At 43.5% G+C, this 15,230-nt stretch overlaps 1 protein-coding gene across 10 annotated transcripts in view; it reads right to left on the bottom strand.

Annotated features, from left to right (window-relative positions):
- Positions 1 to 15,230, bottom strand: part of PROM1 (prominin 1) — a gene marked incomplete at its 3' end in the record, with an annotated part of 98,722 nt that overhangs the window by 40,711 nt on the left and 42,781 nt on the right. For 8 of the 10 annotated variants that reach the window (XM_084798294.1, XM_084798291.1, XM_084798299.1 and 5 more), the window contains 5 exons: positions 13,488 to 13,514; positions 11,652 to 11,857; positions 4,443 to 4,563; positions 2,416 to 2,479; positions 984 to 1,073 (listed from right to left, as the gene is read on the bottom strand). In XM_084798294.1, the coding sequence (XP_084654420.1) occupies positions 984 to 1,073; positions 2,416 to 2,479; positions 4,443 to 4,563; positions 11,652 to 11,857; positions 13,488 to 13,514 (508 nt within the window). The remainder of the gene's footprint in view (positions 1 to 983; positions 1,074 to 2,415; positions 2,480 to 4,442; positions 4,564 to 11,651; positions 11,858 to 13,487; positions 13,515 to 15,230) is intronic. The other 2 variants (XM_084798298.1, XM_084798292.1) reach the window with 1 other exon arrangement.

The following is a 15,230-nucleotide window of genomic DNA, read 5'->3' as shown; positions in this document are numbered from 1 at the left end:
GGAAAGGTGCCGGCTACACAAGCCTCACAAGCTAAGTTCCATCCCTGGGACTCTCTCAAAGGAAAAGAGAGAGAACCAACCCCACAAGGTTGATTTCTGACTGTGTCACACATGATGAGTGGAGCATATGTCCACATGTTTGCGTATATGATGACAGTAAATAATTTTATAAAGAAAAGGAAGAGAAACTAGAGATGAACTTCCACCACAGGAAATGACGTTGGAACGAGACAAGCAGAGGCAAACAAAAGAGAATGGGAGACAGGGAAGTGAGGAGGAAGGGAAGAAGAAAGGAGGTTTACATTTCTGGATTTTCTAGCCTTGAAAGGAAATGGTTGGTTGTGGGCAGAATTGGTATCTGAAGACTGCAAAAGGTTACTCTCTTTTAATTAATTAATTAATTAACCCTTTTTTTTTTTTTGAGTCGAGGTCTTACATAATTCCGTATATAACCCAGGCTGGCCTCAAAAATCACGGTTCTCTTACCTTTCTAATGCCAAGATTACAGATGTGCTACCACACTCAACACCTCAACAGATGCTTTTGTTCAAAGAGCTGATAGTAAATGACCTATAAGCTTTGTGGACCTGGTCTCAAAAACCAAGAACTTTGCCTCTTCAGCACAAAAAACCAACCGTAACCCATAGATTAGCACAGGCACAGAACTGTGTTCCAATAAAACTTTATTTACAAAAACAAGTGGCCAACTCCTATCAAATTGGGTCACTATTAACTCAAATAGCTTTTTTCCAGTACTGCAGGTACAAACTATAAAACACACACACACATACACACATACACACACACACACACACACACACACACACACACACACACTGGGTCAGCTTGTGTCTTTGCCAGGCCTGCTTACAAAGCCAGAGTGTCTTTATCATCGCTACTCACTCTTGAAGAAATACAAGTCAGAGAAAATGAGCTTGGGAAGCCAGGAATCGGGAATGGGCCACTCCTGCCACCATGCTTACCTGTCGCCATGGCCTTAATCTCCTCGAGAACAGGGACTACTTTGGGTTTTAGCTGATCTTTTATTCTGCCTCCCAGCAAGGAACCGATACCTAGATCCAAAGGAAAGAGTAAATGAGGGAAAGCCTGCTTCTCCTCAGCTCTCATGATTCTCCTCACACCCCGGGATCTACACCTGGAAACCATCTTCCTTCTCCCAGTCTTCACATCCCACCCTCTACCCCTGACACTGTGGGCCCTGGTGTGAGATATCATCACCTGCTTCAAGAGTTCTCAAGCTCACATGCTCCAGTGAAAAGTTATTCCCTGTGGACCATCAGGCTTTGGGTGAAGACCACAGCATCTGTCATCTTGAGCTGTGTTATATAACCAGTATCTCCAGCTCTTTGTCTACACTGAGGTTTTCCCTGCTGTGTTACCACTGACGTTTGGGAGCAAATATTTCTTTATGGAGGTGAACTGTCCTGGGCATTATAGGATACTGAGCAGCATCCTTGGTGTGAACTGTCCTGTGCGCTATAGGATGATGAGCAGCATCCTTGGTGTGAACTGTCCTGTGCGCTATAGGATGATGAGCAGCATCCTTGGTGTGAACTGTCCTGTGTGCTATAGGATGATGAGCAGTATTCTTGGCCTTGGCCAACAGCTATCAGTACCACAGCCCCTCCCCAACTGTGCCAATTAAATGATGCCAAATGTCACCTTTTGTTGATAATCACTGAGCCAAGCTTCATGTAAACACTAATGAGACATGGTCCAGCAAGGAACATGGCAATAAACAAACTAAAACTTTATTTATTCATTCTTTGTTTGTTTGCTTCTGAGACAGAGTTTCTTTGCTTGGCCCTGGCTGTCCTGGAAAGATGAGGCTGGCTTCAAACTCACAAAGATCTGCCTGCCTCTGCCTCCCAAGTGCTGGGATTAAAGGTGTGCACCCCACTGCCCGGACTTGCAAAGTAAAAATTTAAAACAGAAACCCAAGTCCCTCTGCTTGTAGAGCTGGAGTTAAATGCTGAGTAGCTTTCCCCCCCCCCCCAAATGTATTTATTTAATTTATGTGGATGAGTGTTTTGCCTGTGTGTATGTCTGTGCACCATGTGTATGCTTGGTGTCCTCGAGGAAGCAAAAGGCATTGGATGTCCTGGAACTGAAGTTCTGGATGATTGTCAGCCTCCACGTGTGTGCTGGGGAAAGAACCTAGGTCTTCTACAAGAGGAAAAAGTTCTACTAATCGCTAAACCATCTCTCCAGGGCCTAAACATTGGATTTTAACCATCCAATTGCAAGTGGCAAACACTGGCAGCTCTAGAGCTTTTCCTGTCTTCTCCTACCTTTGGTTACTTCCTATTTTGGTCTGTACTTCATAGGAGGTAGTTAAGGCGTCTTTAGAAACATAACAAACAAAAATACAAACTAACTTCCAATGCTACTTACCATCCAGGTCTGAGAATGCCTTGTTCTTGGTGTTGGTGTACTGAGCCAATATATAGTCAATTTGCTGGAAAAGAAAATTGCATGGCATCTGTCCTCTGGGGTGCAAAGTAATACAAAGGCAATAGGGATAAAGATACAAAAACTTAACTCTATCATAGCACTTTGAAAAAATAAATAGCTAGGAGGTAGTACATGCTCATTTTATCTGGTACTCTGATTATCACACTTCGAGGCTTTCCCGGCCTAACATGAACATATCCATTGTGCTTTTATAAACTGTGGTCCTATCTTACATCTCAGGACTCTGTGGGTTGGCTAGATGGATCATGGTGAGGACTGCAGGGATGAGCAAGGGTGGGTCCCTCTCTCTCCAGATAGTCTTGTATCTCCTTAGTGACCAGCCTGGGTATTTTTACTAGGTACCCCAGATTCACCATCAGTGAGAGACTAATACATACTTGATGCAAGGCTCCTAGAAGCTGAAGTTCCTAACTAGCCCAAGGTCATGTCCACTGTGTTCCTCTGGCCACAAACATGTCACAGAGACAGCCCAGGCTCAAGAATACAGAGCTACCCCCTGACACAATGGACAAGAATTTACAGGCATCTGAAGTTTTGGCACACGAGTCCATGATATTGATGACTCCCGACTGGTCTTCTAAAGGAGTATTTGTCTTCTTTTTCCTGGTGGCTCAGAGGGTCTGCTTCCTCCCTTCTCTGCAAGGCTGGGAGAATATTCTCTAGAGTTTCCATGCTTCCCAGTTGAAACACATCAGACCTTACATTTTTCGTTTCTCTGGAGGTGAGACATCTTGCTCTGTTTCGGGACAGCTGTATTCTGTCATCAGTTGCCTGTTCAGTTCTTTGTTAGAGATCTTCATCTCTGCTCAATCAAGTCAGTTTCTCCAAAGTCACAGGAACTCACTGTCTATATAAGACGATGAAAGCCATCTATTTTTCATGAGCCACTGTTATTACTTTGGGCATTTGGGGAGTGGAAAGGGGGGCTTCTGTGGAATCTTCAGGATGTTACATGGAAAATGTGAGTTTTTGTTCACAAGGTGGGAAAAAGGTAATCCCACCTGTGCTAGGCTGTAACGCTATGCAGGGTTACGATTGCGACTCTCCACTTTGCAAATGCCTTCATATAGTTCTCTTTTTTCTCCAGCTGCTTGACCCACTTAGTGTGTAGTTTTGTTTTGTTTTGCGGACATAATCAACTTAGAAGACCACATCTTGTTCAAGGATCCATGGGTTCCCTGGGATTCTTCCCCAATGCTGGTACCCATGAGCATCACACACTTAAGTCAGTTTCCTTCTCACTTTGCAAATCACATTCTGCACAGGTGATGCATCAACACATCCCTAGGATATGGACAAAAGAGGCCTCTTCCCCATCATTGCCCTCATCCATTCCATTTGCCCTCTTCCAAAATGGTGTGTGTGTGTGTGTGTGTGTGTGAGAGAGAGAGAGAGAGAGAGAGAGAGAGAGAGAGAGAGAGAGAGAGAGAGAGAAGTGGGGAGAGGGGAGGAGAAGGAGCGGGGGAGGGAGAGAGAGTCCATCCATAGGATTCTGACACACCTACACAGATAATAATAATAATAAACAAATGTGTAAAAAGCTAAAGAATTTCATCTTAATAATAACTACGCAAAAGATAAGAGGGTAACTATACCACCAAAAAGAAGGGAAATAGCACCCAACAACTTAACAACAAGAACATCAAACAAAACAACCCACAGTGAGACTCTTAAAATTCTTAGGCACTTTGACGTACGCCGTGACTTTGCTATGCCTAAACAAATAAAGCAAAATAAGACACCTATATCTTAAAGCTATGGAAAAAATGGTTTCGTGCTTTCGAGAACTCCCTGGTTGTGTTTCTTCATCTGCATCATACAAGGGCTATGCCTTTCCATGTGGATCTGTCAGACATCTTCGAAGGTTTGGCTGAGCTCCCACACATCCACACAGGGACTCAGAGCAGACACAAGGCACCATGGAAGGTGCAGGTTGCAGGTTTTACCTTTGGGGTCTCATTCAGGAATATCTGAAAGTCTCTATAATTGCTCTCTGCCAGTGTCTGGGTCTTTTTGATCCGGGTCCTTATCTGGTGGTTGGCCACAAAGCCATACATGATGCCAAGGCTGCAGGGAAAGAGAAGAAGGAAGAGTGTTGGCTAAGAGCCACTGTCCTCGGCACCACAGGAGCCACAGAACAACGTCCACCTCTGCCACCATCCACTGCAGCCTGCCCACAAAGACCACCATCAGCACACCGCCAAAGTCGGAACACAAGACAGGGCTAAGACCTATCTGTTTAGGATGAAGTACTGCATTATGACCGTCACTAATGAACAGTGTCCACAACAAATGCTGAAAGGAAAGTGACACAGGAGCAGGCAGTGCCAGGGGCATGTGTGTATATCCTGTGTGTGTGTCCTCATACCCACACACATGCTCCCGTGCACCTGTGCTATCTCCAACGAAGAGGGAAATAGCAAAGTGGTAACAGGGACTTGGCCTTCCAGAGTCTTTTCATTTCATTGAGATGAAATCATTTTCTTGATTCAAATCATTAAAGCACAACAGGAAGGCTTAGTTTCATTTCCTGTTGCTGTGAGGAAACACGCCCATCATGATTTCCTTCCAACACGATAGATACTAGGTTGTGTCAAGGTGACAGTTATGAAACTAAGTGTCACACACACAGGGCAGCACGCCCACTGTTTGTTTATAGAAAGAACAAAATGAACCAAAATGATGGTGCTAAAAATGTCATGGTTTATTGTGGTGAGGGCTAAGTGATCTTTTCATGGTTGTTTTCTTCATGGAAATTCTTGAATATGTGCTTACGAAAAAATACTCTTTTTTCTCCATGAAATACACAGCATAAGAAATTCCAAAATCCCTTAAGAAAGACTAGCTTATGTGAACATTAAAGCCTCTTTCTCACTCATCGCAAAAGGCTAAATTTAAACACACTAAAAGCTCTTATGCTTATTAGTCATTGCCGATCTCTTGACTTAAATTGTACTAATTGGTTCATTTGTTGAGGCAGAGCCTCGGAACATTAACATTTAGATTGTAGGACGTCCAGCCAGGCTTGGCGGTGTACATCTGTAATCATGACACTTGAAAGAGCAAAGCGAGAAGACCTCAGAGCTCCAGGCCAACCTGAGCTCCACCTTGACCTTGTCTCAAGATTAAAACAAAACAAACCCCTCAAAAGGTCAGGGGGAGCTAAAACCCAAAATACTTTTAGATATAACCACTAGAGGGCAGAAGGAAATTAATAAATATCACAATACAATGGTTTGCCCACAGACGCTAAAAAAACTGATACTTTTTAACTACCCAGTATACAATGTGAGTATGTATAAGAACAGTTTTGCAAGTAACAGGCAAGCCTTGAAAAAACAAGATGAAGTTTCCTATCAGGTTGCCAAGCAATTTCTTGGGTTTTATGCACACATATACATATACACATACACAATAAACACCCTGTCCCTTTACACTGAAATATCCCATTTCGCAAAACCTTGAGTTCCAGGACAGATAGTCACCCTGCTTAAGAGCACTGCTGCATGGGGCTGGAGAGATAGATGGTTCAGCAGTTAGGAAAGTGTACTTAACTATTCTCCTAGAGAACTCAAGTTCAGTACCTAGAACCCGTGGCTACCCATAGGCAACTGTAACTCCAACTCTGGGGCATCCAATGCCTCTGGCTTTAAAGGGCATCTACACTCATACACACACACACACACACACACACACACACACACACACACACACACATACGCACACACACACACACACACACACACACATACGCACACACATAATCACACATGCCTGCACACAAGACACACATGACACATAATCACACACACTCATACAGACACACAGACACAAAATTTTAAAAATTCTTTTAAACAAAGAAAAAGTACTGCTACTTCTGTAGGAGCACTTAGCTCCTTCGTCTCCCTTCTTAAAACTTGTCTTCCTGTGGCAGTAATGCAGGGGTCCCTTAGGGTTCCCAAAGCTGACCCTAACATGCCTACATGGCACATGACATTGAGCAGCATTTCCTTCTGTGGCCTGGTCGCTCCCCACTCCCTCCCCTGCACTAACTCCAGGAAGACCCTTTTCCTTTTTGAGCTTCAGCAGTCATCTCAGCGGTCAGTTTGGATCTGATGATATAAACCAGCTGGAATCCGGCCTAGACTGCATAGGCACCACTGGAGCTGCAAATTGAGGGGCTTGGGGATGCCCACAAATTCCCTGGGACTTGTTTGTTCTTAAGCTTGAGCTCTGTCTTAGGGCACGCTCAGAAAACAGAGACGAGATGTTTTGTAGCCTTTGGACTGCCTTTTGATCCACTTACTCTCCATCCTAAACTTACATCTGTACATGAAGCAGACATTGTGCCTCAGTAATGATAGTCACTGGCAAGCAAGCCACCTTCATCCTAAGCCAGACTAGTGATGCAATGATCTTAGAGTTACATGCAGAAGCAAGACACACATGCATGCACAAACACACACAACCAAAAACTGAAACATGTGGCAGGGTCTCTCTGTCTCTCCACTTTCTCTCTCCCCCTCCCCTCCCCTCCCCTCCCTCTCTCTCTCCCCCTCCCCCCTTCTCCCCTCCCTCCCTCCCTCCCCCCCCTCTCTTTCTCCTAAGCCAGGTTCAAATATCAGGGCTGTGACAAGTCAGGACCAACTCCTAAGCAGACCTGATAGCCACCCTAGGGCATCTTGGTTTTCCTTCCTGTAATCTACAAATTATCTCAATGGTTCATTCGGCTGGGTGGCAGACCTGTGTGGGCACAGAACAAGCGGAAGTGGACCCGGACTCTTTGACCCTTTCCTTTCCACACACCATGAAAGGAGAACTTCTGTAGGGATCTCTGATGTTGGGTGTCGCAATGCCTTACAGAGATTTGACATTATTTATACCTAAGTTCAGTGTTCCTAAAAGGAGGCAGTGTCAACCTCCCTGTAATGTCAGCGAGTGCAGTCTGTCCCCATACAGGAGTGCTTGAAGGAGGTAGTTTTTGGGGGCTGGGCTGCTAGTTCCTTCTGAACTTAATCTGCTTGGGTAACTGGCTGTATGATCTGAGTGTGGACGTCAGAAACTGTCTTTGGACTTTATTATATAGAGGCTTTACTCAGAAGATCATCAGTCAGATCAATGAACTGCCATAGCACCTTTTGGAAAGCATTCTTTCCAAACCTTCCAATTGTCAAGAACACAACTCTAGAAAGATCTGCTAGAGATGATCAAAATCATGCTATCAATTACTTTTATCAAAAAAATCTGCACTAAACAGAGTTCTGCAAATGAACTCAAATTTTTTCCAAGCAAATTTTCAGTGTTAATGTTTATGTTTAAATTAAAAAATGGCAAGTCCAGGGGATGGAGAGGTGGCTCAGCAGTTAGCAAGGCTACTTTTCCAGAGGATCCAAGTTCAAATTCCAGCACCTACATAATTGCTCTGTAAGTCCAGTTTGGGGATCTGGAACATGCACAAGGGGCAAAGACACACAGGAATATAAGACACCCAAACAAAGATAATAATAATGACAATAATTTTTATATTTATTTATTATGTATACAATGTTCTGCCTGCATATGCACCTGCACACCAGAAGAGGACACCAGATCTCATCATAGATAGTTGTGATAATAATAGTTATTAAAATGACCCTCCTGGTCAGGCAGAAAGCATAAGAGAAAACAGGATGGCTTGGTACCTGGAAGATGTTGGCTGGCTGGCAGAGCACTTTCTCTGTAGTTCTCCAAAGTTCCACCAACAAGGCAGGCAGTATTGCAGGAACTGCCCAGTATCTACAAACACTTGTAAACTGAGTTCTTACATAAAACCTCTCAATGTGTAAACACTAGCAACTGATAAAAACTTTACTATATTGACCAATGCTAGTTTCCATTTTTGATCTCTACTTTAAGCCTTTCATTTAAACAAAATAGAAAACGAATGGTGCTGTTTGACGACAACTTAGACATTCTCTGTCATTCATTGTGTCTTTAAGCCAACATTAGAGCCACATAAATTAATCTTTCTGGATTTTGACAGTTGCCAGTCAATGACTAGGATATGAGGACACTGAGAAAAAAAAAGTGACCAAAGGCAAACGGGTCACAAAACCTCAGTGGATCCTCTCCCCTGGAACCTGATATAAGCATTTTAAAGCTATCAAATAGGTACTTTAGTGTAGTGTAGTAAAATGCTTTCACATTTTAAGCAGAAGACAGGGGTTTTTATTCATAGGATAGATGCACAGCATTACGAATTGTCTGTGCATTGTGGAAAATAATCTCATTGCTTAAGAGCTTTTACAGACTAAACCTTTAGAATATGAAGCCTTTTTTCCCTATCTGTTTCTAAATCCTTAAAGAAGTTGAAGAAAGCCTAATAAATGCTTTTAGTGGGTAACTGATGTCTTCCTTCTTAAAAGTAACTTAGTTAATTTTTAAAGAACCAGATCTCTGGTTCCCACTAACAAAGACTCAAGATTTCAGGCAGAGTACAGTTTGATCTGTGTTTTTCTGAGACTTTTCTAACCTCCAAGCCAGCGAGGGATAAGCACATCCTGTCTTAGATGAATTTTGAAGATAACCGGGTAATTGTTACCAAAGTGGATTTACAAGAGATATTCAAAAACTTCCCAAAGTTCAAGGCATGGATGGGTGTGGTCTTTTCTTTCTAGATTCCCCTTTATTTTTACTTATGGGCATGCTTGAGTGTCTATGTATGGGTGTGTGCCATTGAGTACAGGGCTCACAGAGGCCAGGAAAGGGTGGCGTTGCATCCCTGTGGCTAGAGTTACAGGAGCGCGTGAGCTGCCAAGTGTGGGTGCTGGGAACTGAACTTGGGTCCTCTGCAAAAGCAGCAAGCACTTTTAAGCACTAAGCTATTTTTTCCCACCATCTTTTCTCTTGCATGGCCCTTTGGGAGCTCTGACAAATGTAGTGATGGCAAGTGAAAGGAGAGGAGAGGACAGTTGGCATCTGCTGAGGAATCAGCCGCAAAAGTGGGAATGCAGCCCATCGCAGACGGACAGACTGCAGATGCACATGGCCAGGTCCCCAGGCTCTCCCATCCCGTAGCTGCCTTTTGGGAAAGCATGAAATCATGTGTTTCCCACACACTAGGGGATCTTCCTCCTCAACATGCCAAAAACAAAATGATAAAAGACTCGGGGGGGGGGGGAATCTTTGAAATGAAAAGGAATAAACATAGAAAGCAAAGTGATCAAGATTCATAGTAAAACCAACTGCACTGAACTGTATGATTTAAAACCGATGCATGGCCAGTGGGAGTGGTCAGGGCTGCTGGAAGGATTCATATTAATCATAGCGACCATATTTATCAACAGCATGCAACATCTGCTGAAGAAAAAGCTGGAAGGGTTGCTGAGAAAGGGGGGGGACTGCCAGCATGGCCCCCCTTCTGCCTGCAGCATGGCCTTCCTGCTCCCTCCTTCCTAATGTGGCTTCCATCTACCCCTTTCATTTCACCCAGTCCTTTGGTTTTGGTGACAAGATTTCCTTGCATTTTTAGTCACTTTCACTTTCATACATGTCATTTCCTCTCTAGATCTCAATCTCCTTGGCCTTTCTGATTATTTGCAAATAATACTTAGCAATTATTCAAACATGATGAAAACTGATAGGTGTTTCCAAGTGGGAGACACCAAAATAGCTATAGTAGATTGAGGCAAAGAAGTTTACATTTCTTGTCTGAATTTAAAGAAGGAAAAAAGTCACCTCATCCACTATCCTCATTTAGTCCTGTAATATTTTACATGTAAGTTTAATTTACAACATGAAATCAAATTGATTCTAACTTTATCATCTCAAAAGTAGATGAACTCTGAATTATATTGAAATCTGAAATTATGAATTGAAAATGAATGTTTTCTTTGCATTGGCAAAAACTGAAGTTAAATGTGAAAGAAACTAGAAAATGAACAGATTAAAAAAAAAAACAAAAAAAACAAATCTCCGAACTGATATATACTTAAAGTAAAAGGCCTATCAAGATTTGTTTGGTGGGTCTGCCTCTCAGGAATAAAGCTGAACTATATGTAAATATGTACATGGGAGCTAGATTTATATCTTACATTGCAACTTTGTTGTTTATGTATTTTGGTATTTTAAGCACAGTAAATGCCTCAGTCAATTCAGAATGCGGGCACTCATAATTTATCGAAATGCAAATGGAAGTCTAACTTAAAAGAGAAATCCAATACAGAAAACACATTTCTTTAAAAAGAAATGGAAATCCCATTACACATATGCAAATATTTATTGAGGTGGATAAATAAATAAATCTGTATAATAAAGAATCTTTTTGGTATTTTAACACGTATTCTCATAAAGCAAGAATGATTAGTTTCCAAGGACAGGAAAGATGGCTCTGATTAAGAACACTGTCTGCTCTTCCACAGGATCCCTTTTCAAACCCACAACCATTTGTAGCTTCAGTCCGAAAGGATCCAATGCCCTCTTCTGCACTTTGTGGGTACTAGTCCTGAACCACATGCGGTACACAGACATACATGCAGGCAAAGTAGTCAAATACACAAGACAAAGCTTTCTTAAGAAAAGACTAGCTTGCCATAGGCCGGCTATGGAGTAAGGAAGGGCAACTTCCAGACTATGGTAACTGCCAGTTGACAGTGGCATCTTCCTGAGTCACTTCTGCTGCCCCTTTTTTTGTTTTGTTTCACTTTGAACTTGTGAATTTAGCAGGGTGTGGTGGCCCATGCCTGCAATCGCAGGACTTGGGAGCCATAGTAGACATTTTCAGGAGTTCAGGTCCAGCCAGAACGTTTGCAGTCCTTACCACGTGTAAGTTCAAGGCCAGCCTAAACCAGGTAGTGGGATCTTGTCTCAAAAAAGAAGAAGAGGCTGGGTATAGCGGTGCACGTCTTTCATTCCAACACCTTGGGAGGCAGAGGCAGCTGGATCTTGAGTTCAAAGCTAGATTGGTCTATACAGTGAGTCAACCAGCTCCGGACAGGAGAAAAAAGAAGAAGAAAGACGAAGGAGGAGAAGAAGAAGAAGAAGAGGGAAGAAGAAGAAGAAGAAGAGGGAAGAAGAAGAAGAAGAAGAAGAAGAAGAAGAAGAAGAAGAAGAAGAAGAAGAAGAAGAAGGATTGCCCATCACCCTGCAACACCCTGACAGTCCAAGTCTTCACTTGCCTCATGAGCAGACAAATCACCAGGAGGGACATGGCGAAGCATTGCCTCCTGCACGCCTGGTTGTGCTTCTGTCGCTGGTGCATCTCCCCGCCACATTTGTTACCGCAACGGCACATACAGAAGAAGTAGCCCACCAGGGGCATGAGGATAATGAAGAGCAGGCCCAGGATGGCGCAGACGAGAACTCCGATTTCATAGTAGGCGATCTGCAACGCAAAGGGAAGACACGGCACACGTGACGCAAAAACGGGAAGGACATTCCTCGGGCTGCTCCCTGTTGTGTACACCTCAGTGCGCATGCGTTTACGCACTTTTCCATTTAGAGGGCTCTCTGTGCTAAAGGAAATGGGGTACTGAGTTACCAGAATGGCTTACTTTCAACTTCAAAGGCATTTTGTTTTCCAGATGGCTTTAAAAAAAAAAAAAACCCAGCTCTGCATAGTGAGCTATACACATACAGGGTGCTTTACACCAGGGAGACAGGACAAGTAGAGACTAGGAAAATCTTGAGCCATGTTGGGGGAAAGAATTAGAAACAAACTGTATGTTTGTTTATAAAAGAATCTAAACTTTGAATAAAGTCTAGACACTCTGAATGAAGCACAAGGCCATTTCCCTTTTCGGTGAAGGTACTGGGAATAACAGTATGGCTCTTATCAGGTCATTGTGAAAACTAGAGATTAGTGTCTGGTTAAAGAGGAAGTGCCTAGGTAATCATTAGCCACTAGCGAGTGGAGCCTTCTATGCCATCCTTGAGGCCGACTAGTGAGTCTGAGGCTTGACAGCCCATGTCCACATTGGGTCTGAGTTCCCCGGAGCCAGCACAACTTCCATATAGAATCATCAGACCTTAATATGTTTTCATTCGCCTTGCTGGCTGGTCCTGGACTACATGGAACAATGTCCTGGAGGATGAAACAGTCTCTCATTCCAGTCCGTACACAAAGTCACTCGCATTTCTCCTGTTTGGTTTGCTCGCTTCCCAAGCTCCCTGTTTCCCAGGCTGGTCCCAGTAGGAAAGAACGATCCTTCCTGCCTCCACTCCTAGATCCTTCAATCACAGATGTGTGTCCCCATGCCTAGTGTATGTGGGACTGAGGACAGAACCCATGCATTCATGAATGTGAGGCCAGTGCCCTACCAACCTAAGAAGGGAAGTACGTCACAGATGGACACTTGATGACTAATGAAGTGATGTAACAACGGATGATGTAGGCGCTAAAATGAAGAGAGTGAAACAAGACATGAGCCTTGGTCCTGCAGGCGTGCGCTGAGATCAGATCTCACACCCAACTTCCTGTGTAACCGCTTCACTTTCTTCCCATGAACGGATGATGTCTGTTTTCTTTCATTACCAAAAGCGTGGCTGTCACAAACACAGCTCAGGGCCACCACTCCCTTTAGCCAGTCCACAGTGGAATATGCCACTGGCAAAAACAGCCAAAGAAAACAATGGCCTTTGTTCTTGAAATCTGCAGGACTAAAAAGCATCTCCTGATACAAGGCTGTGATGACGCATCATAAGGGGCTGAGTCCTCGGCCACTGAACTCTAGTCCCAGGATGTATCGGAGTTATATCTAGGCCACAGTTTAGACACGATTCGGCAATTTGTAAATTAATTTTCATGGGTCATGACTTCTGAGCACATTGTAAATTACCTTGACACGAGATGAAGGGAAGATCAAATATGACAGCAGAGACACAGACGAAACAAATTTAAACACTGTCACAGGCAGGGGTGACACCAGGGAAGAACAGAAAATGTCAAAAGAGACAACACTACTCATTGACTTAAGACAAAGAGCAACACGGAACAAAGCAGGTGCACGGTTTACCTTCAAAGCCAAGACTATATTTTCTGGCTGTGGAAATCAAAGTAGTTGAGGAGTTTGTGTGTAGCAGAGGCAGCATCAAAATAAAACAGAAAAGTCACATGAGTCATTAACCACAGCCATATTCCACATTGGAAAAAATCAAGATGGAAGGATCAACATAAGAAAAAAAATATGTACCCTGAGCGTATACTTTAGAATTAATTAGGGTCAATGAATTAGCATTAGTTAATCAAGATTAAGTAATTTTGATTAGTTCTGAAATTCACATTCAAGTTTTTGAAAACTCCATCATCCGGGAGTCTCCAGACCTGGATCCAGTGAGGAGGTGTGACATTTCCACCCACCCCCAGAAGCACCCTTGCCATTTGCGCCATCAGATTAGTCAGGCATGCTAGTGTTTCAAGATACATGGAAAGCAACAGTTGCTGTATTTTGCCCAGAGACGTGAGCCAATCTGGACAATGGTTTGGCGAAAAAATGGTGCGAGAGCATTGAAGGCAATGCTCTGCAGAGTCCTAGGAGGTGGTGAACAGAAGGCAATGGGTTTCCCTCTTCAGCTGCCCCTCGGTGGACCCAACTGCCAGATGAAAATGGCTTCCGCAGCACTTTCTCTCTTTGGCTTCTGTAGCTACCTTTCTCCTAGTATCACTTAAACTGAGGTCCTGGGAAGGCTGTTTCTAACTACATGGTATCAACTCATTAGCCACTAAGGGGTGGGCATTTTTTGCAAGATATTTCATCCCACTGTGATGCCTGAGATGGTGAACTCTAAACACCTGTCTTTGATCCCATTGTGATCCCTGAGATTTTGAACTGTAAAAGCCTGGTTTTTGTTTTGTTTGGTTTGAGCCCTAACACACACCTTTACTCAGAGAACTTTCTGAACACAGGATTTAATAAAGTGAACCCTAGGTCAAGAGGAGCAAGAAACCACCTGACAGGGACGGAAGAGCAGGAGGGGCTTTGAGTTAAATGGTACTTAAGACAGTATGTAGATGTAGGAGCGTTTAGCTTTCAGCTCTTTAGCTCCTCAGCTCCTTGGCCTTTGGCTTTTTAGGCTTTGAGCTAGCAAGCCTCTGGCCCTGTTTTTTTGTTTTTGTTTTTGTTTGTGTTTTTGTTTTTGGCGTTTTCCTCCTGAGTTGTCAGCTGAGCTAGTGAGCCTTTTGGGCCTTTTCCATAGGGATGTGGAAGAAGATCAGCTGGGTGCTTTCTCTGCCTCTCTGAGCTAGCAGAGTTTTCACCCATGGCATCTGGCTCCTGAGTCTTTATTGGTAAAATGAACAATCTGGGATTTCCTTTTATACATATATGTATGTATATGTGTATATATATTATTAATTTATTCATGTTACATCTCAATTGTTATCTCATCCCCTGATTTCTTTTAAAACAACAGACATTTGCATTCAGACCCATACTGGCTACCTCACTGTTCCTTTGACACCATCCCCAGAGCAGAGTAGGAAAGAGCAAGCAGCACACTCTACTTACGTCACTGGGGGCTAAGAATAGGACAGATACATTCCCCTGGTTTTTATTGCCCTCCACCCAACACACAGAGATCTGTCTGTGTGTTTCCTGGGCCTTCCACTTACACTGAACCCAAACCAAAGAAACCTTCTTCTGTTTGGGTCACAGAAGTAAATGGGGCAGGTCAGCGGTGCCTAGTGGGCTGCCCATAGATCAGCAAGACTCCTTGATGCGTTCTGAAAACGTCGGCCACTTGCCTTCAATTGCCTGGCC

Source organism: Acomys minous (genome assembly GCF_964271855.1).
Source record: "Acomys minous genome assembly, chromosome: 10".
Lineage (NCBI taxonomy): Eukaryota > Metazoa > Chordata > Mammalia > Rodentia > Muridae > Acomys > Acomys minous.
Note: the sequence above shows the minus strand (reverse complement) of the source record. Positions and strands in the feature narration are given on the sequence as shown.